The sequence below is a fragment of the Scomber japonicus genome, chromosome 10 (genome assembly GCF_027409825.1).
Source record: "Scomber japonicus isolate fScoJap1 chromosome 10, fScoJap1.pri, whole genome shotgun sequence".
NCBI classification, from domain to species: Eukaryota; Metazoa; Chordata; class Actinopteri; order Scombriformes; family Scombridae; genus Scomber; species Scomber japonicus.
The window spans coordinates 33,562,885-33,590,740 of NC_070587.1; the positions used below are offsets into that span (position 1 = coordinate 33,562,885).

At 44.2% G+C, this 27,856-nt stretch overlaps 1 protein-coding gene across 1 annotated transcript; it reads left to right on the plus strand.

The window, feature by feature from the left end:
* The first annotated feature begins 4,004 nt into the window (after nucleotides 1-4,004).
* LOC128366624 (DENN domain-containing protein 4B-like) lies at nucleotides 4,005-27,856 on the plus strand. The gene is made up of 28 exons (XM_053327360.1): nucleotides 4,005-4,393; nucleotides 7,416-7,671; nucleotides 8,052-8,121; nucleotides 8,432-8,601; nucleotides 9,181-9,422; nucleotides 10,431-10,497; nucleotides 11,099-11,157; nucleotides 11,380-11,524; nucleotides 11,651-11,826; nucleotides 12,378-12,478; nucleotides 12,758-12,973; nucleotides 13,164-13,309; nucleotides 13,681-13,814; nucleotides 15,174-15,288; nucleotides 18,172-18,378; nucleotides 19,312-19,440; nucleotides 19,588-19,732; nucleotides 20,277-20,429; nucleotides 20,961-21,198; nucleotides 22,357-22,645; nucleotides 23,229-23,333; nucleotides 23,699-23,874; nucleotides 23,991-24,147; nucleotides 24,987-25,226; nucleotides 25,775-25,871; nucleotides 26,202-26,367; nucleotides 27,085-27,143; nucleotides 27,669-27,856. Exons 1-28 carry the CDS (start codon nucleotides 4,050-4,052, stop codon nucleotides 27,812-27,814), a joined length of 4,548 nt encoding a protein of 1,515 aa, XP_053183335.1. The 5' UTR covers nucleotides 4,005-4,049; the 3' UTR covers nucleotides 27,815-27,856.

Below are 27,856 nucleotides of genomic sequence, written 5' to 3' on the forward strand. Positions count from 1 at the left end.
TGTGTGTGTGTGTGTGTGTGTGTGTGTGTGTGTGTGTGTGTGTGTGTGTGTGTGCAGTTTCCATTGTTGCACGTCGGTTATTGAAAAGGGAAGTGGCTGTGATGAAAACTGCTGCTTCAGCTTAACGTGTGCAGACTACTCCCTTCACGTCAAACACAAACTGAATATTCTGCTCAGAGTTCAGATGCATATAGAGAGGAACACGAGAACACATCTGAATCTACTTCCTGTCATCTTTGCTCTACTCCTTCACAGCATTAATACGTTGACCTTTAATCTCTCACATCCTTATATTTAATCCTCAGTGATGTTGGACTTGAAGTCAGAGGGAAAATATTTGGTATTTGGTCCTCTGATGAAAATTCTGACTTTAACGTGATTTTTTTTTTTACAAATAACAAAATCAACACAAGCTTCCTTTAAATCCCAATTATTGTTATTTAAAGTCCAATAAACCTTCCAGAAAATAAAGTTTAATAAGTGCCCCCCCTGCTTTAGACGATGTAGATCAATATTAGAAATTAATTTAAAATGTTAAGTTTCATTGAAAATATAACCCTAACCTAACCATATTTTTATCCTTCTAAAACAATATTGAGCAGTTTAACCTCTGAGCTTCACATTTGGAGGAGTCTGACCCTTGTTTCCTGCTCGTTGTTCTCTCTCAAAAGACAGAAAGGACGAAATATGTGTTTATAGACCAACATGTGACAACCACATGCTGTTGTAAAAGTCTAGAAAGTAAAAGTACTGAAGGTAAACATCTCACTATTTTACCAGCGCCCTCTAGAGGCCGATATCTAAACCTCGTTCTCCGTCTGATTTTAAAAAGTAAAGTCTCTTCCACACCTCACAGATAAACGGATGATTTATGAGCCGCAGCACACTGTGGAGTTACAGTAGAAGCATTTGTTGGAGAGATAACAGCAGGTTTTAAGTTTTATCACCTTTGGGAGACAGGAAGTCATCGATGAACAGGAAACAGGCTGGCAGTCCACTTCCTGTTTTCCTACTGACCTTTGATCCAGCTGGTTGTTCCACTTCCTCCTTTCGCCCTTTTTAACGTCTCGCTCTCACTTTCACGTTCTGATGACAGCGATGAGCCCCCCCCACAGGAAGGAATATTTCTGTTTTACAGGAAGGGAAGGAAACCTAATGTTTCATCTGCTGATGTGTCAAGAATAATTAAACCTTCAGAATGAGACCGAACTGGAAAAGGTTTGGTTTAAGTTACGGAAAAAGATGGATAGATGGATGGATGGATGGATAGATGCATCAATGAAAGGATAGATAGATGGATGGATGGATGGATGAATGGATAGATGGATGGATAAATGGATGGATGGATAGATAGGTAGATGATGGATGGATGGATGGATGGATGGATGGATGGGTGGATAGAATAGATGGCTAGATGGATAAATGGATGGATAGATGATGGATGGATGGATGGAGGGATGGATGGATGGGTGGATAGAATAGATGGATAGATGGATGGATGTCTTTGTTTTTTTATATATATCAAAAATCAGCCTTAAAAAATAGTGATTGTTAAAGTTGTTTTTTTCCCATAAGATTAATCAAATATTTATTGATGACTGAATGTGAATATGAACAGTTTAACCACAGATGTTTCATCAGCATCACTCTTAGGAAGGGAGGAAAGGAAAGAAGGAAAGGGAGGTAGGAGGGAGGGTGGAAAGAAGGAAGGAAAGAAAGGAGGAATGGGGAAGGAAGGAAGGAAGGAAGGAAGGAAGGAAGGAAGGAAGGAAGGAAGGAAGGAACAGTAACAACAGACGGGGAGGACGACCTTCATCAGCGTCTCTGTTAGGAAGGGAGGAAAGGAAAGGAAGGTAGGAGGGAGGGAGGAAAGAAGGAAAGAAGGAATGGGGGAAGGTAGGAGAGGAGGAAGGGAGGAAGAAGGAAGGAGGGAGGGAGCAAGGACAAACAGGGAAGGAAGGATGGAAGGAAGGAAGGACCTTCAGCAGCATCACTGTTAGGTTTCATGTTGAGGTTTAGAGGACGACAGTGATGAATGTGACTCACAGTGAAGAGGAGAGAGCCAGAGGAAAGGATGGACAGTTACATAAGAGGAACATCACTGCTCACACACACACACACACACACACACACACACACACACACACACACACACACCAGCCTGTCCTCCCCTCTTCAGTTTAATAACATATTGATTCTGTAACGTAACCCTCCATGAGCAGTCGACCTCGTCCTCTCTGTGTGTGTTTGCTCTCTTATATTTTACATCAGCTGTGTGTCGCCGTGACGACGGGGTCAACCCCTCAAAACAGGCTTCAGGAGGTTTTAAAAAGTACCATTTCATTCTGCTCGCTGCTGCAGAGTCAGTTTTAATTAACCCTCCTGTTGTCCTTGAATCAAGGAAGGAAGGGAGGAAGAAAGAAGGAAAGGAGGAAGGAAGGGTGGAAGAAAGAAGGAAGGGAGGAAGGGAAGAAGGAAGGAAAGGAGGGAGGAAGAAAGAAGGGAAGGAGGGAGGAAGGGTGGAAGAAGGAAGGAAAGGAAGGAGGAGGGAAGGAAAGAAAGAAGGGAGGAAGGAAGGAAGGACGGAGGAAAGAAGGAAGTCAAAACAGACTGGTACTGTACATATATATATTTGTGTGTGTGGTGTGTGTGTGTGTGTGTGTGTGTGTGTGTGTGTGTGTGTGTAAAATACTATAGTAAAGGAATAAAGTGTTGTAGCATGAATGGAAAACAGAAGATGAATATAGATGAAAAGGACGAGTCAGGTTTTGAGGATGCTCAGCTGTCTGTCTGCATCACGAGACTTTGACTCAGCGGTTTTATCTCCAGGTCACTGAGTCATGGTGTGTGTGTGTGTGTCTGTGTTTGTCTCTGTCTCTCTGTGTGTGTGTGTGTTTCTCTGTCTCTGTGTGTGTCTGTGTGTCTGTCTGTGTGTGTCTCTGTCTCTGTGTGTGTGTGTGTGTGTGTGTGTGTGTGTGTGTCTCTGTCTCTGTGTGTGTCTGTCTGTGTGTGTCTCTGTCTCTGTGTGTGTGTGTGTGTGTGTGTGTGTCTCTGTCTCTGTGTGTGTGTGTGTCTCTATCTGTCTCTATCTGTGTGTGTCTGTGTGTGTGTGTGTCTGTGTGTGTCTCTGTCTCTGTGTGTGTGTGTGTGTGTGTGTGTGTGTGTGTGTGCGCGTGCGCGTGTGCGTGTGTGCTTGCGCGTGTGTGCTTGCATGTGTGTATCTGATCGACTTTGAACTGTAAAGAGTTTGTCCGGTTTGGTTTAAAGTGAAAGTAAAATAATAATAATACAATAAATAAATAATAAGTGTACTGCTGTGACATTTTCTTCTATTTTTTATAAGTTGTCAAAACTAATGCCTACATTACCCACAATGCAACTCAACCACCAACAGTTAAGTCAGAGATTCAGGTGTGTGTATGTTAGTAGCAGCAGAGATGAGGAGCAGGTTTCGGGAAGGAAAGAAAGAGAGAAGGAGGGAGGGAGGAAGGAAGGACAGAAGGAAGAGAGGAAAGGAAAGAAGGAAGGGAGGAAGGAAAGGAAGGAATGAAGGATGGAGGAAAGAAGGAAGGAAGGTAGGACGGAGGGAGGAATAAAGAACGGAGGAAGGGAGGAAAGAAGGACAGGAAGGAAGGAGGGAGGAAGGAAGGAAGGAAGGAAGGAAAGGAGGGAGGAAGGAATTATGGAAGAGAGGAAGGAGGAAAGGAAAGAAAGAGAGAAGGAGGGAGGAAGGAATGAAGGACAGGAAAGAAGGAAGGAAGGTAGGACGGAGGGAGGAAAAAAGGAGGGAGGGAGGGAGAAAGGAAAAGAGGAAGGAAGGACAGAGGAAAGAAGGAAGGAGGGTGGGAGGAAGGACAGAAGGAAGGAAGAAAGGGGGATGGAAGAAAGAAAGAAGGAACAGTCAGTTTGACCGGTGAGGCTGACAGGAAGGTTAAATGTAGAGATGTAATTCCTCTAACCTTTAGATAATGAGTGTAAATGTCTCTGTGTGTCTCTGTGTGTCTCTGTGTGTCTCTGTGTGTCTCTGCAGTGGAGGGCAGACAGGCGGCATGACGGAGGAGAAATGTCCCCAGCTGGTGGACTACTTTGTAGTGGCAGGTCTGGACCCTGCGGGGCCCTGGAGGCCCCTGGACGAGGATGGCAAGTCTTCCTCCTCTTCGACGTCCTCCTCATCTTCCTCCTCCTCCTCTTCGTCGGGCCGGGCGGTGGAGCCGGTGACGGACCTGGCTGTGATCGCCCGGGGGCTCGGGGAGGAAGTGCCGGAGGGCTTCACCTGCATCGAGAGAACGCTGGGAGGACACTCTGCCGAGCTGAGCGCCGGACTCATCAACAACCCGCATCTGTACCTGTGCTACCGGAGAGGGAAAGACAAGCCGCCCATCCTGGACATCAGGTGAGACACGCAGCAGACAGCAGCTACACTGAGTCCTCTTTTACTTACTTACTTACTAAGATCCCAAATAAAGGTACTAAACAGCAGCTCAGTGTAATAGATGATCTACTGAGAATAAGTGCTTAATGAAAACAGGAGCAACAGGAGCAGACAGCAGTATTTAAATGAGGGTTTAGTGTCTTAATGGAGAGTTTGGACGAGCAGAAAGCTGCAAGAACAAAATGAAATGTGATCAGGTTCTAGTGAAGAGGTTCTTGTTCTTGTTATTTTATTTTATTTTTATTTCGTTTTATTTTTATTTCGTTTTATTTTTATTTTATTTTATTATTTTTTATTGTATTTATTTATTATTATTATTTTAATTTTATTTATTTATTATTATTATTATTTGTATTCATTTTCTTATTCATTTTTTTATTTTTTATTTTATTTTATTCTTAATTATTTCTCTTTCTTTGCATTTTGCATTTTATCTGTTATGTTATAAAATAAAAACCAAGTGCACTCTGAGCTGTACTCTATAAATGTAAATGTATAACTGTATTGAACGTGCTGGGTTAGTTTTAGAAGCGTGTTCAGCCCTGTGCTTGTTCAGTCTGGGTGATTTATTTGAGCTGATCTGAACTCATCACTTGTCCTCTGCAGCAGACCCAAACAACCGAAGCCTGTCTGTGATAGAGGAAGAGACCGCTGCCCTCCTTTTTAAAAAGAAAAGGCTCTGTTTGTTTCTCCATCTATCCTCCAGAATCACAACGCTCTCACTTCCCAACGTTAAATCCATCCAGTCAGGAGAACATGAACAGATTATCTCAGTGTCCGTCTACACGCTGCACATTTATTTAACATGTACAGGCTGGAAATAGTGTGGAGGACTGAACACTCTGGTAACCATGGCTTTAACTTTAGCTGATGTTGTAATGGTCAACTTTGCTCTGATGATGTGATGCTTCCCACAATAATCTGCTGCTCACTGCTGGCAGCACATGTTCTCACTTCATCCTCTGCTAAAGGAAGAGAGAGGAGAGGAAATGTAAAGATAAATTAAAAGGGGAGAGAAGGAGGGGGGAATTAAAATAAGAATAAATAATAAGAGTAGAAAAGAATAAAATTAATTAATTAATAAAATGATTAACTAGATAAATAAAAATAAGTAATAAAACACACATACATCATCCTACACATTCATGTGTACACATACCTTCAAACATGTTTATACACATGTATAATTAGATTAAGGTAAAGAGGTATATTAATGTGTAAAAATAATATATTAAAACAGGATAAGTAAATATAGCGCAGACTAGCAGACAAACATTTACGTAATTATGATATTAACAATATAAAAACACTCATATGGACTTGTTTTAATTTTTAAAAAATCAAAAATCTGCATTCAAACATGTTGTATTCATCATATTCTTTAAAAATTATGATTGTAAATGTCTTTTTCCTCCCATAAGTTTAATCAAACCTTTTATAATGGTGAATTTATGAATGTGAATTCTTTTAGTCTGAAACAAACAAATAAACAAATAAATGAATAAATAAATCAACTCTCCATCCTCCCCCTCTGACACAGTGTTAGTAGTTCATGTGCTGCATATTCCTTCCTCCTTTCCTTCTTTCTTCCTTCCTTCCTTCCTTCCTCCTTTCCTTCCTTCTTCCTTCCTTCCTTTCTCCTTTCCTTCCTTCTTCCTTCCTTTCTTCCTCCCTTCCTCCCTCCTTTCTTTCCTTCCTTCCTACCTTCCTCCTTTCCTTCTTTCTTCCTTCCTTCCTTCCTTCCTCCTTTCCTTCCTTCTTCCTTCCTTCCTTTCTCCTTTCCTTCCTTCTTCCTTCCTTTCTTCCTCCCTCCCTTCCTCCCTCCTTTCTTTCCTTCCTTCCTTCCTCCTTCCTTTCCTTACTTCTTCCTCCATTCCTTCCTTCCTCCCTCCCTCCCTCCCTCCTTTCCTTCCTTCCTTCCTTCCTTCCTCCTTTCCTTTCCTCCCTGCCACCTGTCCTTCCTCCCTCCCTCCCTCCCTCCTTCTCTGTCTTTCCTTCCCTCCTTCCTCCCTTCCTTCCTTCTTTTCTTTCCTCCCTCCTTTCCTTCCTTCTCTCCTTCCTTCCTACCTTCCTCCCTCCTTTTCCTTCCTTCTTCCTTCCTCCCTTCCTTCCTCCCTCCCTCCTTTCTTTCCTTCTTCCTTCCTTCCTCCCTCCCTCCTTTCCTTCCTCCCTCCCTCCTCCCTCCCTCCTTTCCTTCCTCCCTTCATCCTTCCATCCTTCCCTCCTCCCTCCTCCCTCCCTTCCAGTATGTAAAGAGTAAAGCAGTTATCAACACATGATCCAGCTTCTTTTAGTCTGAAATGAATAAATAAATCAACTCTCCACCCCCCCCCCCTCTGACACGGTGTTAGTAGTTCATGTGCTGCATATTAAAGCCTCAGCTTATATAATAGAGGATTATGTAAGGCTGTGGTGGGCAGACTGTGTCGTCACCATCACACTCAAATCTATTGTCTTTTTCTTCTCATCTCATTGAACTATTTAATTACTGTGGATTAAACTCCTGTTAGTGGATAATGAAACAAATCCTCTTACATTACACATCACATTACATCTCCCTTGTTTTTGATTGTCCTCGTCAGACTGGGTTTACGGCCTCTAGCTGAGAGCTGTTGTGTAACGTGGTCTGAGACTCTGGAGGAGAATCAGGGACACTCAGTGTTTCAGAGACTTTGGACCGTTGATGTTTAATAAGACCTGGCTGATGACTTCCTTCTTTCTTTCTTCCATCCCCCTTTCTTTCTTCCTTCTGTCCTTCCTCCCCCCCCTCCTTCCTTCCTTCCTTCCTTCCTTCTTCCTCCCTTCCTTCCTTCTTTCCGTCCTTCCTCCTTCCCTTCCTTCCATCTTCCTCCCTTCCTTCCTTCCATCTTCCTCCCTTCCTTCCTTGACTTGAGGACAACAGGAGGGTTAACTAACGAATAATTGAATATTGAATATATAATAATAATATATTAATTTCAGATGTTGTTTGTTCTCCCTGCAGCGTTCTGTATGAGGGGAAGGATCCTCTGAAACAGGGCTGGTACGTCATCGAGACGACTCCGTACAGTCGCTCGGCCAGCCTGAGCTCCGGCGGCGCTCCCACGGCTCACCGCGTGTTCCTGATGTACCGGCGAGCGCTGGACTCTCAGGGCCTCCACACGCTGGGAGTCACAGACATCGCTCTGCTGCTGCCCAGCAAGGCCGAGGTCGCTCCACACACATTCTGCCGCGTCGACAAGAACCTGAACACCGGCATGGTGAGAGGGGGAGGGGAGGGGAGGAGAGGGGAGAGGAGGGGAGGAGAGGGGGAGGAGAGGGGGAGGGGGAGGAGAGAGGAGAGGGGAGCAGGGGGAGGGGGGGGGGAAGAGGAGAGGAGGGGAGGGGAGGAGAGGAGGGTAGGGGAGGAGAGGAGAGGAGGAGAGGAGAGGAGAGGGGAAGAGGAGAGAAGAGAGGAGAGGGAGGAGAGGAGAGGAGAGGAGGGGAAAGGAGAGGGGCGAGGAGGATAATTGCACTTCAACCTTCATGTCGTCCTCCCGGGTCAAATTGACACTGTCTGTTTTAACTCTTCCTTCCTTCCTTCCTTCCTTCCTTCCTTCCTTCCTTCCTCCCTTTCCTCCCTTCCTTCCCTCCTGTATAGTGGGGTCCAGCTCTGTACGTGTGCTACAAGAGAGCCGTGGCCAAAGCCAACGCTCTGGTGTACGAGGCCAGTGAGTATCATCCCAGTTTCCACTCCACTCAGGAAAACTTTTCAAATGTCATTTAAATGAAATAAAACCAACAAAAATACTAAATGTATATTTTAACAAACCTGATGCTGCTTTTAAATCTAGTTGAACTGATATATGAATTCATCATCTTACCAACACTTATTATCACTGATCCTTAAAGTAAAAGTGTTGCAGGAGTTTTGACCTTTCACCTCTACGCGTCTAGTTTTGGTCGATATTTACCGACCAGATTGAACACATGTTAGCAGCTGATGTGTGGTTGCCGTGGTAACACTGTCACCGTCTGCAGGTCTGATCAGCCGGTACCCAGAGGAAGACCTGGAGGCGTTTCCTCTGCCGGAGTCGGTGCCGGTCTTCTGCCTGCCGATGGGTGTCACTGTGGAGAGCTGGCCTCTGAACACTAAATACCAGCTGCCCGTCTTCTCCACCTTCGTCCTCACCTCCGCCTGCGGGGACAAGGTACACGCACACACATACATATACATATATATACACACACACACACACATATACACATACACACACACACACATATACATATATACACACATACACATATACATACATACACACACACACACACACACACACACACACACACACACACACACATAAAGGAAAAGAGGAAGGAAGGAAGGAAGGAAGGAAGGAGTAAAGAAGGAAGGAGGGAGGAAGAAAGGGAGGAAAGGAAGGAAGGAAGGACAGAGGAAAGAAGGGAGGAAGGAAGGAGGGAGGGAGGACAGAAGAAATAAGGGAGGAAGGAAGGAAGGAGGGAGGAAAGGAAGGAAAGAAAAGCAGGAAGGGAGGAAGGAAAAGAAGGAAGGAAGGAAGGAAAGGAGGGAAGAAAAGAAAGGAAGAAGGAAGGAAGGTAGGAAGGATGAAACAACGAGAGAAGGAGACAGGGAAGGAAGTAACAGTAAAAACAGATGACCTTGTATTGAGTTGCTATATGTAAAATAGTGTAAAAGCTGCATTTCCTCCTATTGTAAACCCTGGTTGTCTTTACCCCCCACCCCCCTTTGTCCCCCCCCCCTTTAGGTGTACGGAGCAGCCATCCAGTTCTACGAGTCGTTCCCCCGGGAGCTGCTGTCAGAGCGTCAGAGTGTGAGGCTGGGTCTGCTGAGCGTGGTGGACCGGCGGCCCATCACTAACCGCAGCCTGCAGGTGAAGAAGAGCATCTGTGTCCTCTCTCACTGGCCCTTCTTCAACGTCTTCCAGAAGTTCCTCACCTTCGTCTACAGATACTCCATCTCTGGCCCCCACGTGCTGCCCCTCGAGAAGTCAGTCTGCAACACTTCCTTCTTTAATCACAGCTGAGGGATTATTTATTATTTATTTATTTATTGTTTTTTTTTAAAAATGTTTTTAATGTTTTAATTTATTATTATTTATTATTTATTTCTGATGTTTCAGACTTTAGGTTTAGCTTTTACTTTGTTTGTTTCATTCTTTAACCTTCCTGTCGTCCTCACGGGTCAAACTGACCCCGTCTGTTCTGACTGTTCCTTCCTTCCTTCCTTCCTTCCTTCCTTCCTTCCTTCCTTCCTTCCTTCCTTTCCTCCCTTCCTTCCCTCCTTCCTTCCTTCCTTTCTTGCTTCCTTTCTTTCTTACTTACTTCCTTTCTTTCCTCCTTCCCTCCTTCCTTCCTTTCTTCCCTCCTTTCTTTCCTTCCTTCCTTCCCTCCCTCTCTCCTTCTCTCATTGTTTCATCCCCCACCTTCCTCTTTTCCTTTCTCCCTCCCTCCTTCCTTCTTTCCTCTGTCCTTCCTTCCTGCTTTCCTTTCCTCCCTTTCTTCCTCCCTCCCTCCTCCTTCCTTCTTTCCTCTGTCCTTCCTTCCTGCTTACCTTTCCTCCCTTTCTTCCTCCCTCCCTCCTTCCTTCCTTCCTTTTCTTCCTTCCTTTTCTTCCTTCCTTCCTTCCATCTGTCCTTTCTTTCTTTCTTCCTTCCTTCCTTTCTTCCTCCCCTTCTTCCCTCCTTCCCTCCTTCCTTCCTTCCTTCCTTCCTTTCTTCCTTCCTTCCTTTCTTTCCTCCAATCCTTCTGTCCGTCCTTCCTTCTTTCTTCCCTTCCCTCCTTCCTTCCGTCCTTTCTTACTTCCTTCCTTTCTTTCCTCCCTTCCTTCCTTCCTGACTTTTTTCAAGTCAAATGATATTTAGAGTTTTCTCATTTTGATTAACTCTTTAACTCTTAACTCTCATATTCTGACTCATAATTAGCCTTTTTTGCAGATTTCAGGGTTTGATATGATATTTTAATGTATTGATCCTGACTGATGTTTCTCTCTGTGCAGACACATCTCCAGCTTCATGCACAACGTCCCGTTTCCTTCTCCACAGCGGCCGCGCATCCTCGTTCAGGTACCGACCCACACTCACACCTCAAAGAAGTCAAAACAGAGGAGAACGACAGGAAGTTTAAAAGTATTAAAATGGAGATGCAATAATTGTAAATATCTGCTTGAAAGCGAGTGTAATAGTTTAATACGTTGTTTTAGTTTTTGACAGTTTGAACCTTTAACTTTAACTTGATGTGAAAGTAACAGAAGATTAATCATCATAAGTGTTAAACCCTTCACTTCCTCCTCCAACAGGAAGTAGGCGCTGATCTGGTCACACACTGAACCTGGTAACCACAGCCAATCAGAATCAGTCGCTCTAGTGATCCTGTCCAATCAGAGGGCGAGAAATTTATTTAAGAAATATTAAAATGATAAAATAATTAGAAATAATTCAGATGTGATTAATGATGAAGCTGCATGAAGATGATTTAATCACTGAGGGAACAAATGAGGTGGAGGTGTGTGTGTGTGTGTGTGTGTGTGTGTGTGTGTGTATGTGTAGTGTGTGTGTATATATAAATGTGTTTGTATATGTATGTGTGTGTGTGTGTTTGTGTATGTATATATATATGTGTATATGTGTGTATAACAGTAACATAGTGTGTGTGTGTGTGTTGCAGCTCTCTTCGTATGACAACCTGCTGCTCTGCCAGCCGGTCTCCTCTCCTCTTCCTCTCAGGTCAGTTTCCTGCAGCACGAACGACACCAAGTCTCTCTATACATCATAGAACTGAATAAAAACAGGCTTGTGTGTGTGTGTGTGTGTGTGTGTGTGTGTGTGTGTGTGTGTGTGTGTGTGTGTGTGTGTGTGTGTGTGTGTGTGTGTGTGTGTGTGTGTGTGTGTGTGTGTGTGTGTGTGTGTGTGTGTGTGTGTGTGTGTGTGTGTGTGTGTGTGTCACAGTGGAGCGAGCTTCTTGAAGCTGCTGCAGAACCTGGGCCCAGAGAACGCCTGCACGCTGCTGGTTGCCGTCCTCACCGAACACAAACTGCTGCTGCACTCGCTGCGACCCGACGTGCTGACCTCCGTCAGCGAGGCGCTCGTCTCCGTAAGACACTCAAACACTCAGAGGACGTTTTTAACATGATGTCAGCTCAGTGTGATGATTCTCTCTCTCTCTCTCTCTCTCTCTCTCTCTCTCTCTCTCTCTCTCTCTCTCTCTCTCTCTCTACAGATCAGTTTCCCTCTGCGTTGGATCTGTCCCTACATCCCTCTGTGTCCGCTGCAGATGGCCGACGTGCTTCTTGCACCGATGCCGTTCATCGTTGGCGTCCACTCCAGCTACTTTGACCTGTACGATCCCCCGACAGACGTGGTGTGTGTCGACCTGGACACCAACACCATCTTCCAGTGAGTGTGAATCCAGATGTGTCACCATCAGACATACACACAACATGAAGATATCACCTCTGGTCTTAATGTTGCATTAAATCCAAGAACACTTACGATGATTGGCTCTGAGCAAGTCCACACAAATACTCATATTTTCTATCTCTGGGTGCAAAAAGGATCGATTGCGTTTAATGGGAGACGTTTCGATACTACTTGATATCGATTAAAGGCATTGAGTACTGATTCCCAGCCATTCCAGAAATGGACGTAACATCCGTGACGTCACCCATTGGTTTGTGGACTGCTGCTCGGAAGCCAATAGTTTCTAATCTGGGCAGCGCCATCTTGAAAATTTCAGGTGCATGCTGGGAAAAATAAAAACATGGATTCTACTTATATAGGCATGAGGCGGGGCCATGGGCGGGGAGGTTCTCAGGTCGTCTTCAGCTCTTCACTGTTACACAGTTTTAATAAATAGTTAATAAATATCATCTTTAACAAACCAACACAGCCTTGAAAACTATAACTAAAACTGTTAACGATTTCTTATTCCCTCTCGTGTCTTGCAGGTTGGAGGATAAGAAGCCGTTGTCGTGGCGATCATTACCCAGAAAGCACGGCAAGACTCTGTTCAACACCCTCACAAACCTCCACAAGACTCTGGAGAAGAGTGAGTGACAGCTGCAAACACACGAGGCCTCGTCCTGTTAAAAAAACAAACACAGGTTTCACTCCGACTAGTGCCACCTGCAGGCAGCGTAGTGCGTTTATGTCGCCAACCAGTCAAAAAAACCCAAAGTCAATCAAGTGCACTAATGACACAAAATGAATTTCCACTCTGCAGTATTTTAATTCACAAACAAAAATTAAATATCCTACAAACATTTAAATCATTGAATCTTACATACATATAGTTTACAGGATGTTTTTTTTTAAATACCTCCTGCAGTTTGCACTCCCGGCCAGGAGGAGGCGACGCTGGAGTTCCTGCTGACGGACTACGATCAGATCTACAGGCGTCAGAAGCAGCTGGAGCTGGAGATCCAGGAGGCGTTCCTGCGGTTCATGAGCTGCCTGCTGCGAGGATACCGATCCTTCCTGCTGCCCATCACACAGGCTCCGTCAGACACCACCACCGACTGCAGCTCCCTGTTCAACCTGCAGGGTGCGCACTGACAAACTGTGTGTGTGTGTGTGTGTGTGTGTGTTTATACCAGTTACTCCTCATGTTGTGGGGACTCGCCTCCTGTATAAGCGAGTCCTCTTAACGTAAATCATTAATTTTAGGGGGAAATTTACGAGCTAATTGTGATGAATAAAACCCCTTAAAACCTGGACTCCTCCTCCTGTTGTAGGCTTCCTGAAGTCTCGGGATCGAACGCAGCAGAAGTTCTACAACCAGATGACGAGGACTCAGATGTTCACCCAGTTCATTGAGGAGTGCTCCTTCGTTAGCGACCGACACGCCTGCCTCGAGTTCTTCGACGAGTGCGTCCAAAAGGTCAGAATTTAGACTTTCTGTTACTTTCCCGCTGATTATTACTCACAATAAAATACTAAAAATACTAAATATAATGGCGCAAAACCACCTTCGACTTAGTTTGAAGTCCCAATCTCAAAAGTCACTTTGCTGATGAAGCCCAGGGGACACAGTTGAAGGTTATGGGAACATTTACTTGGGTTAGCATGATGGAATAATCTCCATTTTGAAGTTTAATGTCTATTATTGGAAGTATAAGGTTGGCAAATGCAGGAGCTTCCCTCAGTGGACCACAGGCTCGTGTTTGCTCGTACAGTTACTTCTCAAAGATCTTCAAGATTATAACTAAACATAATGGGAAAAAATGCATGGGTGTGTTGCTCTGCTCTCAGGTGGACGTGGAGAAGCCTGAGGACGTGAGGCTGATTGACCTGGATGAGACTCACAGCGGAGAACACACCGTCTTCATCATGCCTCCCGAAGAGCCGCAGGAAGCTGACGGCTCCGAGTGCCCCGCCCTCTACAGGTACAACGGCACTTTACGAATACAAAAAAACATGTTTAAAATCTGGATTCAAAACTCTGCGGTTGTTTTTTTTTTTTAACCCATGTGTGTAACTTCCTTTATCGACACACTTTAAAATGTGGAAAAGCAAGCAGGAGGGTTAAAAAAGGGACTTTGTTCCTCGTTAAGTTCCTGACTTTAGTTCCTCTTGTTATATATAGTTATAGTCTTTATAGTATTATGTGCGTCTTGGAACTTTTTAGTCAGTAAGATTTAAATGCTCTTACAAAAGAGGCTTCAACATTTTCAGGGAGGCTCGATCAATGGAAGTGGAAAAAATATTGCATTACTTATTAAAAGGAGATCATATAGAAAAGCCTAAATGTGTATTATTTGGTTGAGTTGAGTGTAGGTTAGTTTAGTTTGGTTCGGTTCAGTTGAGTTGGGTTGGGTTGAGTTGGGTTGAGTTGAGTTGGGTTGGGTTGAGTTGGTTGGGTTGGGTTGGGTTGGGTTGGGTTGGGTTGGGTGGGTTGGGTTGGGTTGAGTTGGGTTGGGTTGGGTTGGGTTGGTTGGGTTGGGTTGGGTTGAGTTGGGTTGGTTGGGTTAGTTGAGTTGAGTTGAGTTAGGTTGGGTTGAGTTGAATTGGGTTGGTTGGGTTGGTTGGGTTGAGTTGGGTTAGTTGAGTTGGGTTGGGTTGAGTTGAATTGGGTTGGGTTGGGTTGGTTGGGTTAAGTTGAGTTGGATTGGGTGGGTTGAGTTTGGTTGGGTTGGGTTGGGTTAGTTGGGTTGGGTGGGTTGAGTTGGGTTGGGTTGGATTGGTTGGGTTAAGTTGAGTTGGGTTGGGTGGGTTGAGTTGGGTTGGGTTGAGTTGGGTTGGGTTGGGTTAGTTGGGTTGGGTGGGTTGAGTTGGGTTGGGTTGGATTGGTTGGGTTAAGTTGAGTTGGGTTGGGTGGGTTGAGTTGGGTTGGGTTGAGTTGGGTTTGGTTGGGTTGAGTTGAGTTGATTTGGGTTGGGTTGGGTTGGTTGGGTTGGTTGACTTGGGTTGGGTTGAGTTGAGTTGAGTTGAGTTGAGTTGAGTTGGTTGGGTTGGGTTGGGTTGGGTTGGGTTCAGTGAGTTGAGTTGGGTTGAGGTGAGTTGAGGTGGGTTGAGTTGAGTTGGTTTGGGTTGGGTTGGTTGAGTTGAGTTGAGTTGAGTTGAGTTGAGTTGGGTTGAGTTGGGTTGAGTTGGGTTTAGTTTAGTCTCAAGCACACTCGTATGAAATAAGTCAATATATTCTTTATATATTTGATGGGGCGGGGGGTATTTAATGGGGGGGGGGGGCATTTTCCCAGCTTCTCCCACAGTCTGATGTAAAAGGATGTTTCTCTTCTCGTCTCCAGTTATGAAACCTTCCCGACGCTAAAGACGGAGCTGTTTGACCGTCCTCAGGATCAGCTCCGCGTCCCGGCTAAAGGCAGCGCTCCCAGTAGCCCCGCCCCCCGACGCACCAAACAGGTAACCAAGACCAAGAGTTTATATTTAAATATATAAAATGCATAAAACAATATTAATATAGATGCTGCTGTTGTATTGTTTATTGTATCCTTTGGATCCCCTTTAGTCTTCATAGAGATGAAGACTATTCTTCCTGCTGTCCACATTAAATCAAACAATTATTACAACAATTACATAATTACAGCATTTATACAAAGAATTACATAAAATCATTCATCCTGAATATATTAACATGATTATAGAAATATATATTAAGTAGTACAATGTAAATGTGTTAACATGATCAAGTGGAATAATATAGTATAGCTGTTAGAGAGTAGATCAGTTATTACATAGTTTATATATTAATGTCATTAATAAAGTAATCTATTCATAAAGTGTTAAGTTTAGTTCAGTTTTAGTGTGCTTTGATTCAGTTTAGTTTGGTTTGATTTGGTCTATTTTAGTCATTAAACTCAAACACACATATATAAACAAAGTCAATATTTAATTACAACCTGTTTATATCAAACCATCCTTTTAACGTTTTTAATTCTGTTTCCATTGTATCCAGCAGCTGCTTAAGATCCTTTGCAGAACAATATATATATATGTGTGTGTGTGTGTGTGTATATTAATATTATATATATTAGTCACAGGACACATTACAGTATAAACACCTTTGGGCCCAGCACTGAACCTCGGGGAACTCCACATGTGACATCATCATGTGACATCATCGTGTATTAGCACACACTGTTTTGTTTTCCAATGAAATGATTGAGAACTGAGGAAGAAGTGAAATTAGTCTCAAAATAGTAGATATGAATCATCTTACTTATTTCTTATGAAGAGAAATATGTCTATTTGGAGTGACTGTTAAAGATATGGATCAGTGGTTACTAGTGTCATATTAATATCATTACAATCTGGGGAGTTTTATCCGTGAATTCCTTTGCTTCAGTTTTAGTGAGGTGGTTACTATAGCAACAAAGAGTTGTTTCACTGTTTCATTGTGACCCAGTTTTCCCTGAATGGAGAAAAGAGGAGGAAGCGTGTGAACAGTCTCACGGTGGATCACTATCAATATTTCACTGCTCATCCAATATTCACAAGCCACAGACTGTGTGTGTGTGTGTGTCTGTGTCTGTGTGTCTCTGTGTGTGTGTGTCTCTATGTGTATGTATGTGTGTGTGTGTGTGTCTGTGTGTGTATGTATGTGTGTGTGTGTGTCTGTGTGTCTCTGTGTGTGTGTGTCTCTATGTGTATGTATGTGTGTGTGTGTCTATATATATATGTGTGTGTGTGTGTGTCTATCTGTGTGTGTCTGTGTGTGTGTGTGTGTGTGTGAACCACAGCAGTTATTTTCAGATCACTGGGACAGAAAGAAAAAAGGTATTTAGATCAAATTTTTGGATCCAAAAAATAGATTTAAATGATTGCAGTCCTCTTCTGTGCCGCTGAGTTTAAAGAGATTTTTTAGGGTTAAGGTAGAGTAGGTTTGATTCATTTAGCATCCCGAGTAAACAGTGTTGAATGATAAAATGCAGGCTATTATTATTATTTTTTTATTTTTTTATTTTATTACACATGCAGAATTTTTTGAGATTAAGTAAAAAGAAAAAGAGAAAGAGAAATGAGCAGAATGAGCCAATAAAACTCAAAAGGGCTCGTCAGGTATTCCTCCTACTGTGAGATAAATAACATAAAAACTTAAAAAGTAAAGAAATATTAGACAAAAGCTACGTAAAAACATACAAATACTGAAGTGTTGACAATTTACAGATGTGTGGTTAATTTCTTAAATGATTTTAGACAGAAAAGAGCTCAGAGTCAGACTATAATAAATTGGTGGAGATAAATGGCTGGTTTCATTTTGTGGAAGATGAAGTGAAAGTAGTTTGTGAATAGACTGAAAAACAAAACAACAGATTAAAAAATGGATTAAATCAAAGATGGGGAGAATGCATGAAGGAGTGAAAACTGGCAAATCTGTTGGAAAATGTTTTAATTCACTTGTTATTAAAACCAGATGTAAGTTTCATTCTTACATCTTTAAACAGTGAGGAACTTCCACACTCCCCTCCACCTTCACAAAGTTATTAACCCTTAAATACTGTTCATATTGTGACTCATAATTAAAAAGTCCTCATCAGTCATTAATACATGTTTGATTAATCCTTAATAAAGCAGTCATAGAGCAAATAGTGTGTTTCTATATGGAAACAATAGATTTATAATCACTATTTTATAGAATATGATGAATAAATAATACATTTTGTAACTAACACAGGTCAAATTTGTACATTTGCATTTATAAAAATGTGTATCAGCTGCACAAAAACTTTAAAAAGTGCATTTAATTTCCATTTTTATATATTAGGAAAGGTCCATCTAGAAGAAATGTGTATGTGGTGTTTTTACAGCTGTTAAACTACCTGAACAGGATGTAAGGGATAACAACTTCAGTATCTGTAAAGTATGAATATATATTATATATTATATATTATATATATATTCAGTGGTACATGTTTCAGTCTGGTGGGTTTTTTCCCTCCAAGCAGTGAAGCAGGAGCGCCGCCTTGTGGACAAATTACAACACAAATGAATTATAAACTATGAATATTACTGATGTGACCTCTTCTTCCTCTCCTCTCCTCTCCTCCTCTCCTCTCCTCCTCCTCTCCTCTCCTCCCCTCTTCTCTTCCTCCCCTCTCCTCTTCCTCCTCTCCTTTCCTCTTCCTCTCCTCTCCTCTTCCTCCTCTACTCTCCTCTTCCTCTCCTCTCCTCTTCCTCCTCTACTCTCCTCTCCTCTCCTCCCCTCCCCTCTTCCTCTCCTCTTTTCTCCTCCCCTCTCCTCTCCTTTTCCTCCTCTTCCTCTCCTCTTCCTCTCCTCTCTCTCAGGAGATAAAGTTGGCCCAGAAGCGAGCTCAGAAGTACGCAGCGGTACCAGACATGTGGTCTAAGTGTCTGCTGGGTCACTGCTACGGGCTCTGGTTCATCTACCTGCCCACCTTCGTCCGGGCCGAGAGCGCTAAGGTCCGAGCCCTGCACGCTGCTTACGATGTCCTCAAACACATGGAGAACCGCAAGGTGGTGCTGCCGGACGAGGTGAGACACGGAGAGGAGCGAACATGTTTTATGTTTAGTACGAGTCTGAACAACAGCAGCAGTTTAGGAGTGTTTTATTGTTGGTTGAATTAATGAAAAATAATTAATAAAACAGATTTCTCTCTCCGTCTCTCTCTCTCTCTCGGAGGACGGAGGAAAGAAAGAAGGAAGGAAAAGAGGAAGGGAGAAAGGAAGGAAAGAAGGACAGTGGAAAGAAGGAACGGGAGGAAGAACAGAAGGAAGGGAAGAAGGGAGGAAGAAGGAAGGAAAGGAGGGAGGAAGGAAAGGAATGAAGGAAGGAAAAGAGGAAGGGACCAAGGAAGGAAAGAAGGGAGGAAGGAAAGGAAGGAAGGGAGGAAGGAGGAAGGAAAGGATGGAGGAAGAAAGAGAAGAAAGGAAAGGATGGAGGAAGAAAGGAAAGAAGGGAAAGAGGAAAGAAGGAAGGAAAGGATGGAGGAAGAATGGAAAGAAGGGAAAGAGGAAAGAAGGAAGGAAAGGATGGAGGAAGAATGGAAGGAAAGGAAAGAAAGAGAGGATGACAGGAAGGTTAAAGTAGTTATTGTGAGCATTCAGACTGGTCTTGATAGATTTCATGTTGTTTGATGTTCTATAAAACAGCTGCTTTATTTCTCATTTTTCCTTTTTTAATTCCTGCTGCTGTGTTTGTCTCTGTGTTGTATCTCCCTCTCCTCAAACAGTAGAGAAGCCCAGTCATGCCTCCTCTCTTTCCTTTGGTTGCTTCTCTACAGATCAGCAGTGAAACAGCTGATCTGTGTTTATGGTCCTAGTTTTTTATTGTGAAGTTTAGCTCCAGCTGGCAGAGAGTATCAACTTCCTGTAGCTCAACGTGATATTAGAGAGTCCCTCTGTGTGTGTGTGTGTGTGTATGTGTGTGTGTGCGCGTGTGTGTGTGTGTGTGTGTGTGTGTTCCAGGTGTGTTACAGGATCCTCATGCAGCTGTGTGGTCAGTACGGTCAGCCGGTTCTCGCTGTTCGAGTCTTGCTGGAGATGAAGAAGGCGGGAATCACACCAAACACCATCACCTACGGATACTACAACAAGGTCTGCACACACACACACACACACGCGCACACACAGACTCACTCTCTCACACACACACACATGCACACACACACACACCATGGTCACTTATGGGGACATTACATTGACTGACTCTCTGTGTGCCCCCCCCCCCCCCCCCCCCATCAGGCGGTGCTGGAGAGCAAGTGGCCCTCCACCAATCAGGGCGGGCGTCTCCGCTGGGCCAAGCTGAGGAATGTCCTATTGGCCGTGGCTCAGTTCAGACAGCCAATCAAACGGCGGCAGAAGAGCGGCTCTGTGGGGTCGCGGGGAGGTCAGAAGATATTTATTATAATATTTAATAATCATTTAAATTCATACTGACTGTAACATTAGTACGTAAACTGGTTATTATATTCAGCATGTAGGCGATGAGTTTATTTAATGTTTTTTTAATAAATAGATTTTTTTGTGTGTTTGTGAGTTAGTGTGTGTGTGTGTGTGTGTGTGTGTGTTTGTGAGTTAGTGTGTGTGTGTGTTTGTGAGTGTGTGTGAGTGTGTGTGAGTGTGTGAGTGAGTGAGTGAGTGTCTCTCTCTCTGTGTGTGTGAGAGTGTGTGTTTGTGAGTTTGTGTGAGTGTGTGTGTGTGTGTATACGTGAGTGTGTTTGTATGTGTGTGTCTGAGAGTGAGTGTGAGTGTGTTTGTGTGTACATATATGTTTTTTTTTTTATGTGTGTCCTTAAGGTTTCTTTGAGTGGTTTGAAAGGCGCCTTTAAATAAAATGCATTATTATTATTATATGTATTGTGTGTTTATGTCTTTATCTACTGTAGAGTTGTATAAAAGAGGTGATATGTAATCTTTATGTTTTATTAAAGAAGCGATGATGGACCCGGATCAGAAGCCCCGCCCCTCCTCCGCTCTGATTCGTCAGTCCAGCTGGAGCGGGCTGAGTGAAAGCTCCAGTCACGAGTCTCTGACGGGATCGCTGGTGAAGAGCAACAGTCTGAACAGCATGAAGACCAGCGACAGTAAGACCTGAACTCTCTCTGTCTCCATGTGGTTTAGTTTAAATTTAAAGGGTTAAAAAGTGAAAATAAACGTATGAATAACTTCACACATTCTTTTTATGTGGACCCAGCATCAAATTTCTGCTTTTAATCCATTTAGAGAGAATATATTAGAGGATTATGGTAAAAATGTCTAAGTGGTGTAACCATAAAAACTTTGTACCAAATAATTGAACGTTGCTTAAAAACAGTAAATAGTCAATAAAACAGCATATCAACTAGTTTGGCATGATCTTACATTATAACTTTTATATTAAATAAAGCTAATGGAATACTATTGTTCTAAATATTACATTTCATCTGGGTAACCATGGAGATCAGGAAACATTTACAGTCTTTATTAGTATAAGTCACATAGATGATTTCACAGATCAACCCTGTAGACTAGTAGCAGGATGTAATGAACTGATATCTGACTATAAACAGGTGAATCCATCATGAAGTCGCTTTGTTTGAACTTCTCTGACCGATTCGTCCTCTCTCTCCTTTCAGAGGTCAAACTCAGCAGGAAGACCGTCCTCCGTAACGCCGGGACCAACGGCTGCGGAGACACCATCTCCAGCAAACCTCCTCTGGCTCGCAGAGACACCTCCACCCCACCTCCAGCGCCCCCTGCTGGTGTGCTCGTTCGGAGGAGTCAGGTCTGCCTCTCCACCTTCTACAAAGAGTGTGCAGAGTCGGCCGACTCGGAGCCCGACTGCAGCTGCCAGCCTGCAGAGAGAGATGGCAGGTCAGAACCGAAACAACCCTTAATTATATAATAATGTGTAATTACTAGGGCTGTCAAACGATTAATTTTTTAAATTGAGATTAATCGTAGAATTTCCATAGTTAATCACGATTAATGGCGTTTTGAATTGCATGTTTAAAATCCTGTTATTTTCCATTTGAAGGCAGTTTTAAGCCCATAATGTAAAGCATTTCTTACCAGAGTGTCTTAACTGGGAATCAATCACGACTCTGCTGCGACTCCCACACTCCAAAATGGTCCTTTGGTGGAGCTGAGGCTGGCTTGGCTGCACCTGGGTGTTTAGCGTGGAGGTGCTAACTCAAACTCCACGTACTCCGGTGGTAGTTAAACTCCGTTTGACACAGGTTGCATTTTATTTTTGACTTGTCAACTGAAGCGTCTGGAAGTGTTTTAAAGTTAAACAAGCCGTTCAAAAGTCCAGTAGCTCTCTTACTTTCCATCAGCGCGGTAGGTTTACTGCAGGAGGCCACTTCAAAGCATAGCGCTACAGCTAGAGGAGCCGTCTACGGGGGAGTAGAAGGGACAAAAAGGCTTGCAACATTAAAATGAGATTTTTTAAAAAATGAACGCGTTATGGATTGCATTAATCTAATCACGATTAACGCGTTAACACTGATAGCCCTAATAATTACGTACTGCCTAGGGGTTAAACAAATATAAGATTTGAATCAAAAAATTGGTTTTGGTTAAAAAGATGTGAGAGCATCGGACAGACTGCTGGATCGGTCTAACTGTAGATTACAAAGAATCAAAGAATTGTATCAGATTACATCGTATCCTATCAAATTGTTCGGGATTGTATCTTATCGTACCGTATCGTATCATACACATCATAACGTAACGTAACGTACCATATTGTAATGTATCGTAACGTACTGAATCGAACCAAATCCATCCATCCATTTTTAAATTTATAGTTCCTGAATCGTATTGTACTCCGTGTATCTAGATACGTATCGGATCATATTATATATATCGTACTTCTACTACTGCTGTTTATGAATTCATCTTTTTGTTTCTTTCTGCACTATTTTGATTTTTTTTTTGTGCATTTCGTACCAGGTTTCACGCTAATTCCCTCGTAATGTTTAGATGTTTTTAAGGTTTCTTCTTCCTAATGTGCTTTTGGGTCTCCAGACCTGCGGTGTCACGTGACTCGGCCAGCAGAAACAAAGTTGTGGACGAGAACTACAACAACGTCACCTCCCCGAACCGAGGAGGCCTGGCGGGGAAACTGCAGCAGCTCCTCACCCCGACCCGACATCGTGTGTCTGTCCGACGGGCCGCGAGCGTGGATGACCGGCGGCCGGGAGGAGGAGGAGGAGGGATAGGACGAAGGGTGTCTGAGCAGAGGCAGTCGAGGAAAGCTCAAGTGGCTGAAACTCTGCTGAAAGCCAAGGAGAGGCTGGTCAACGCTACCTCAGAGGTCTGACTTCAGCTTTATTTGAACTTTTATATCTCTGACCTGCTCACTGACGCCTGATGAAGATTATTGAACTCTTAACTCTTTACATGCTGTTCATATTCTGACTCGACACCAATTCACATCCATAAATTCCCCATCAGGCATTAATTAATATTTGATTAATCTTATGGAAAAAGACATATAGCCACTTTGTGATTATATCCAAATTATTTGTCAAAAGTCTTATTGTGCAAATATTTAGTGAAAGCATCAATACTCATCCCTACTGAATGACATGAATAATTTAAGTATTTCATAGTGATTTAAGTTCATGATTGATTATATTTTGGATTTAATATTAGTTTCATGATTTAATTGCATTTAAAAATGTTAATTCATAAGTCATGATTAGTATTTTGTTAAAATTTGCAATGATGGTAACACAAATATCGGTATTTCATTTTATAATGTCATTAATGTACATTTACTCGTACTTAAAGCTGGACAGCAGGACTTTTGTCTCCCTCTAATCTCTCTGTCTCTCTCTCCCTCTCTCTCTCTCCCTCTCTAATCTCTCTCTCTCTCTCTCTCTCTCTCTCATCAGAGTTCGTTGTCTGTAGGAAGTGACCTCGACTTGACAGAGACGCCCAGTCCAGCGTACCCTCTGCGCAGGTCCTGGGACGCCAACCAGGAGGGGGTGGGGCTCGAGGTAAATGATTCATTAATGTTATTAAAGTGTTTTCTGCTCTTAAAGTTAAACACTGCTGTTTCCTCGCTAACTCCTCCCTCCTCTCTGTGTCCAGGTGTTTATATCCAGCTGTTTCCTCGCTAACTCCTCCCTCCTCTCTGTGTCCAGGTGTTTATATCCAGCTGTTTCCTCGCTAACTCCTCCCTCCTCTCTGTGTCCAGGTGTTTATATCCAGCTGTTTCCTCTCTCTAACTCCTCCCTCCTCTCTGTGTCCAGGTGTTGATATCCAGCTGTTTCCTCTCTCTAACTCCTCCCTCCTCTCTGTGTCCAGGTGTTGATATCCAGCTGTTTCCTCTCTCTAACTCCTCCCTCCTCTCTCTGTCCAGGTGTTGATGTCCAGCTGCTCTCTGTGTCGTAACTGTAACTTGTTGGTTTATGACGAGGAGATCATGGCCGGCTGGACGTCAGACGACTCCAACCTGAACTCGTCGTGTCCGTACTGCTCCGCCTCCTTCGTCCCGTTCCTCAACGCTGAGATCTGTGACCTCGGACCCATCAGCAGGTAGAGAGCAGTTTATTAAACCTTTATTACACAGACATAACTGAAATAAACTCATTTAAGTTGTTCAGTGGAATAAACTCCAGGTCTAAGCCGTCTTCTCTTCTTGTGCTTCTCAGTGTAGAGCGCAGTAACTGGAACCTGGAGGACGAGGTGGAGAGCGCAGTGAGGCCCCCTAGTGGTCATGAGGCGTCGCTGCGACACCAGTGTAACGGCCTGAGCGAGGACTCCAGCTCTGAAACCAGCAGCTACTCGGAGAACAGCAGAACCACCACGGTAACCAAGCAGCTCTTTCTGTCTCTTTTCCACCGAGCTGGAGCCAGAGCTGGTTCGGAGCTAGTGCTAGAGCCAGTGCTGGAGCCAGTGCTGGTTCGGAGCTAGTGCTAGTGCCAGTGCTCAGTTGGTGCTAATCTAAGCTCCTCTTATGAACCTGTTGCTTTTCCACCGGCAAGGAGCCACGTGATTACGTCACTGTATAACATAGCCAGCGCGCCTTTGAAGCACTTCCATGATTCACCAGTGAGAGGCAGCAAAATGGCGCAAGGCATCTAGCCTGCCGGAAACGAAGAAGAAGGAGAAGAAGCAGATGACAGCTCTGGTAAAAAAATGATAAAAATAGTACTTTTAATCAACAAATCTTTAACCCCACAGCCGGCTAATAAACGTTAACCCCGCTAGCCGGTTAATAAACGTTATCCCCGCTAGCCAGCTAATAAACGTTAGCCCCGCTAGCCGGTTAATAACCGTTATCCCCGCTAGCCAGCTAATAAACGTTAGCCCCGCTAGCCGGCTAATAAACGTTAGCCCCGCTAGCCGGTTAAAAAAACCGTTAACCCCGCTAGCCGGCTAATAAACGTTAGCCCCGCCCCCAGTCCGCTGACGTAATCGGTTCTAGCTTTAGACCAGCAAAGACTTGGTGCTTGCTCTGGCTCCTTTCTGAGGCTCGGGGCTGGAGTTTTTGTGGTGGAAAAGCAAAGAACCGGTGCTTAGTCAGGCTCTGGCTCTGAACCAGCACCAGCTCCAGCTCTAGCTCAGTGGAAAAGCGGTATTTCTGTCTCTTTTCAGTCAGCTTGTTGTTCTGGTTTGGTGTCTCGCTGACTGGTTTTCCTCCTCAGGGCTCGTCGGCGGGCGGCGCTCCTCAGGTGGCGGTGGCCTACCTGAGCCCTCTGGTTCTGAGGAAGGAGCTGGAGAGTCTGCTGGAGAACGAGGGCGAGGCGGTGCTGGCTCAGCCTCAGTTCTTGGACAGTCACTCCATCATCTTCTGGAACCTGGTGTGGTACTTCCAGCGCCTCGGTCTGCCAAGCAACCTGCTGCAGCTGGTCCGCGCCTCGCCGCTCGTCAACCAGCTCACACAGGTAACGACGACAGGGAAGAGAAACCAAATACATGTTCATTAACCTTCCTTCCTCCCTCCCTCCCTCCCTCCCTCCTTCCTACCTTCCTTCCTTCCTTCCTCCTTCTCTCTTTCTTTCCTTCCTCTTTTCTTTCTCCTTTCCTCCCTCCTACCTTCCTTCCTCCTTCTCTTTCTTTCCTTCCTCTTTTCCTTTCTCCCTCCCTCTTACCTTCCTTCCTTCTTTCCTTTCTTCCTTCCTTCCTTCATTCCTTCTTTCCTCCATCCTTCCTTCCTTCATTCCTCCGTCCCTCCTTTCCTTCCTTCTTCCTCCCTTCCTTCCTCCTTTCCTTCCTTCTTCGTCCCACCTTTCCTTCCTTCTTCCTCGTTTCCTTCCTTCTTCCTCCCTTCCTTCCTCCCTTCCTCATCATCATGAAATAATGTTATAAAAGAGAACAAATGATGACGAGTAGAAACCTGAAGTATTTATCACCATTAGAAGGTTAATTATGACTCTTTGTACGATGAATGTTTAGTTTATGGAGGTTTGATGGTTTGCTGTTTGTCTCCCAGTCAGAGAACTCTGCAGTCAGAGTCAGACTCCTGTGGGACACGCTGACTCCAGACACGGACCAGTGGCCCCCCCTCTACATCCTCTGGAGGATCCACAGTAAGAGACACACACATATACACATATCCAGACATATACACATATATATACACGCACACATATATATATATACACACACACACACACACACATAGACACACATATACACACACACACACATACAGTACATACACACATACACACACACGTATATACACATATACACGCACACATATATATACACACACACACACATACAAATCCACACACATACATACAAATCAACACACACACACATACACACTCTCACATACACACACACACACACACACAGAGCCTTCTCCCCTCCTATCTCTAATAGTATATCTCATTTCCTCCTCCGTCCACCAGGTGGCGTCCCCATGAGGAGCCACAGCTGGCGGAGACACAACCACCCGTTCACGCTGGCCTTCCTGGAGGAAGTGCTGCGGTGGGTCGGCATGAACGAGGTGCACAAAGCCGTCACGCTCTTCATCGACACGCTGGCCAAACAGCGGGAATCTCCCAGGATACAGAGGTGAGGAGGGAGGAGGAGGAGGACGAGGAGGAAGAGGAAAGGAGGGAGGGAGGGAGGGAGGGAGGGAGGAAAGAAAGGAGTAAGGAAGGAATATGAGGAGGAGGAGGAGGAAGTAAATGTTGTAAATTGATTAATTTAATTTTAATTAATGTTGATGGTCTACAGACATAAATAAGATATATAAATACAATTATGTTACTTTAACCCTCCTGTTTTCCTCAGGTCAAGGAAGGAAAGGAGTAAGGAGGGAGGAAGGAAGGAGAGAAGGAAGGAAGGAAGGAAGGAAGGAAGGAAGGAAGGAAGGAAGGAAGGAAAGGAGTAGGGAGGGAGGGAGGGAGGGAAGGAAAGGAGGAAGGAGGAAGGAAGGAAGAAAAGGAGTAAGGAGGGAGGAAGGAAGGAAGGAAGGAAGGAAAGGAGGAAGGAAGGAAGGAAGGAAGGAAAGAAGGGAGGAAGGAAAGGAGTAGGGAGGAAGGAGTTAATGAAAGGAGTAGGGAGGGAGGGAAGGAAGGAAGGAAGGAAAGGAGTAAGGAGGGGGGGAAGGAAGGAAGGAAAGGAGTAAGGAGGGAGGGAGGAAGGAAGGAAGGAAGGAAGGAAGGAAAGGAGTAGGGAGGAAGGAGGTAAGAAAAGGAGTAGGGAGGAAGGAAGGAAGGATGAATGAATGAATATATGAGCAGACAGACTGTGGTTAAAATGAATCTTATGTGTTTTGTCCACCAGGAGTTTATACAGAGAGTTCCTCTTCCTCACGCTGGCAGCTATGGGCAAAGATCACGTTGGTAAGACTCCTCACTCTGACCCACTGTCCTTCCTGTGTTCTTTTCTTCCTTCTGTCTGTTCTTCTTTCTTACCGTAATTTTTTCCTTCCTTCCTCCCTTTCTTTCTTCTGTCCTTCCTTCCTTCCTTCCTTCTTTTCTTAGTTCATTCGTTCCTTCTTACCTTCCTTTTTTCCTTCCTCCCTTTCTTCTTTCCTTCCTTCCTTCCTTCTGTCTGTCCTTCCTTCCTTCCTTCATTTTTTCCTTCCTCCCTTTCTTCCATCTGTCCTTCCTCCTTTTCTTCCCTCTTCCTTCCTTCCTTCCTTCCTTCCTTCTCTTCCCTCCTTCCTTCCTTCCTTCCTTCCTTCCCTCCATCTTTTTTAATGATCTGGCCCACATCAGATCAAACTGCCCTGTATGTGGCCTTTGAATGAAGATGAGTTTGACTCCTCTGGTTTATATTATCAGCTCGTATATGAGTCAGGCTTCAGTGTGGAGATGAATATAAGTTTGATATTAATCTTTCTGTTTCCTGTCTCTTCCTGTCAGCTGCGTTCGATAAGAAGTACAAGGCGGCGTACTCTCGTCTCAGCGGTACGATGGGTCGCGAGGAGATGCGTAAGAAACGAGCTCAGCCTCCGAGCCCCAAAGCCATCGACTGCAGACGCAGCTTCCACCCGCCGCTCGAGTGCTGATCAGCCCACCAACCAAGACACTCCACTTCCTGATGATCCCAG

Bases quoted from the DNA above. Each gene is read 5' to 3' on its own strand.
- LOC128366624 (XM_053327360.1), top strand. From the start codon at position 4,050: ATGACGGAGGAGAAATGTCCCCAGCTGGTGGACTACTTTGTAGTGGCA. The intron at 4,394-7,415 runs GTGAGACACGCA...TTCTCCCTGCAG, and splicing joins CCGCCCATCCTGGACATCAG to CGTTCTGTATGAGGGGAAGG. The intron at 23,875-23,990 runs GTAGAGAGCAGT...TGTGCTTCTCAG, and splicing joins GACCTCGGACCCATCAGCAG to TGTAGAGCGCAGTAACTGGA.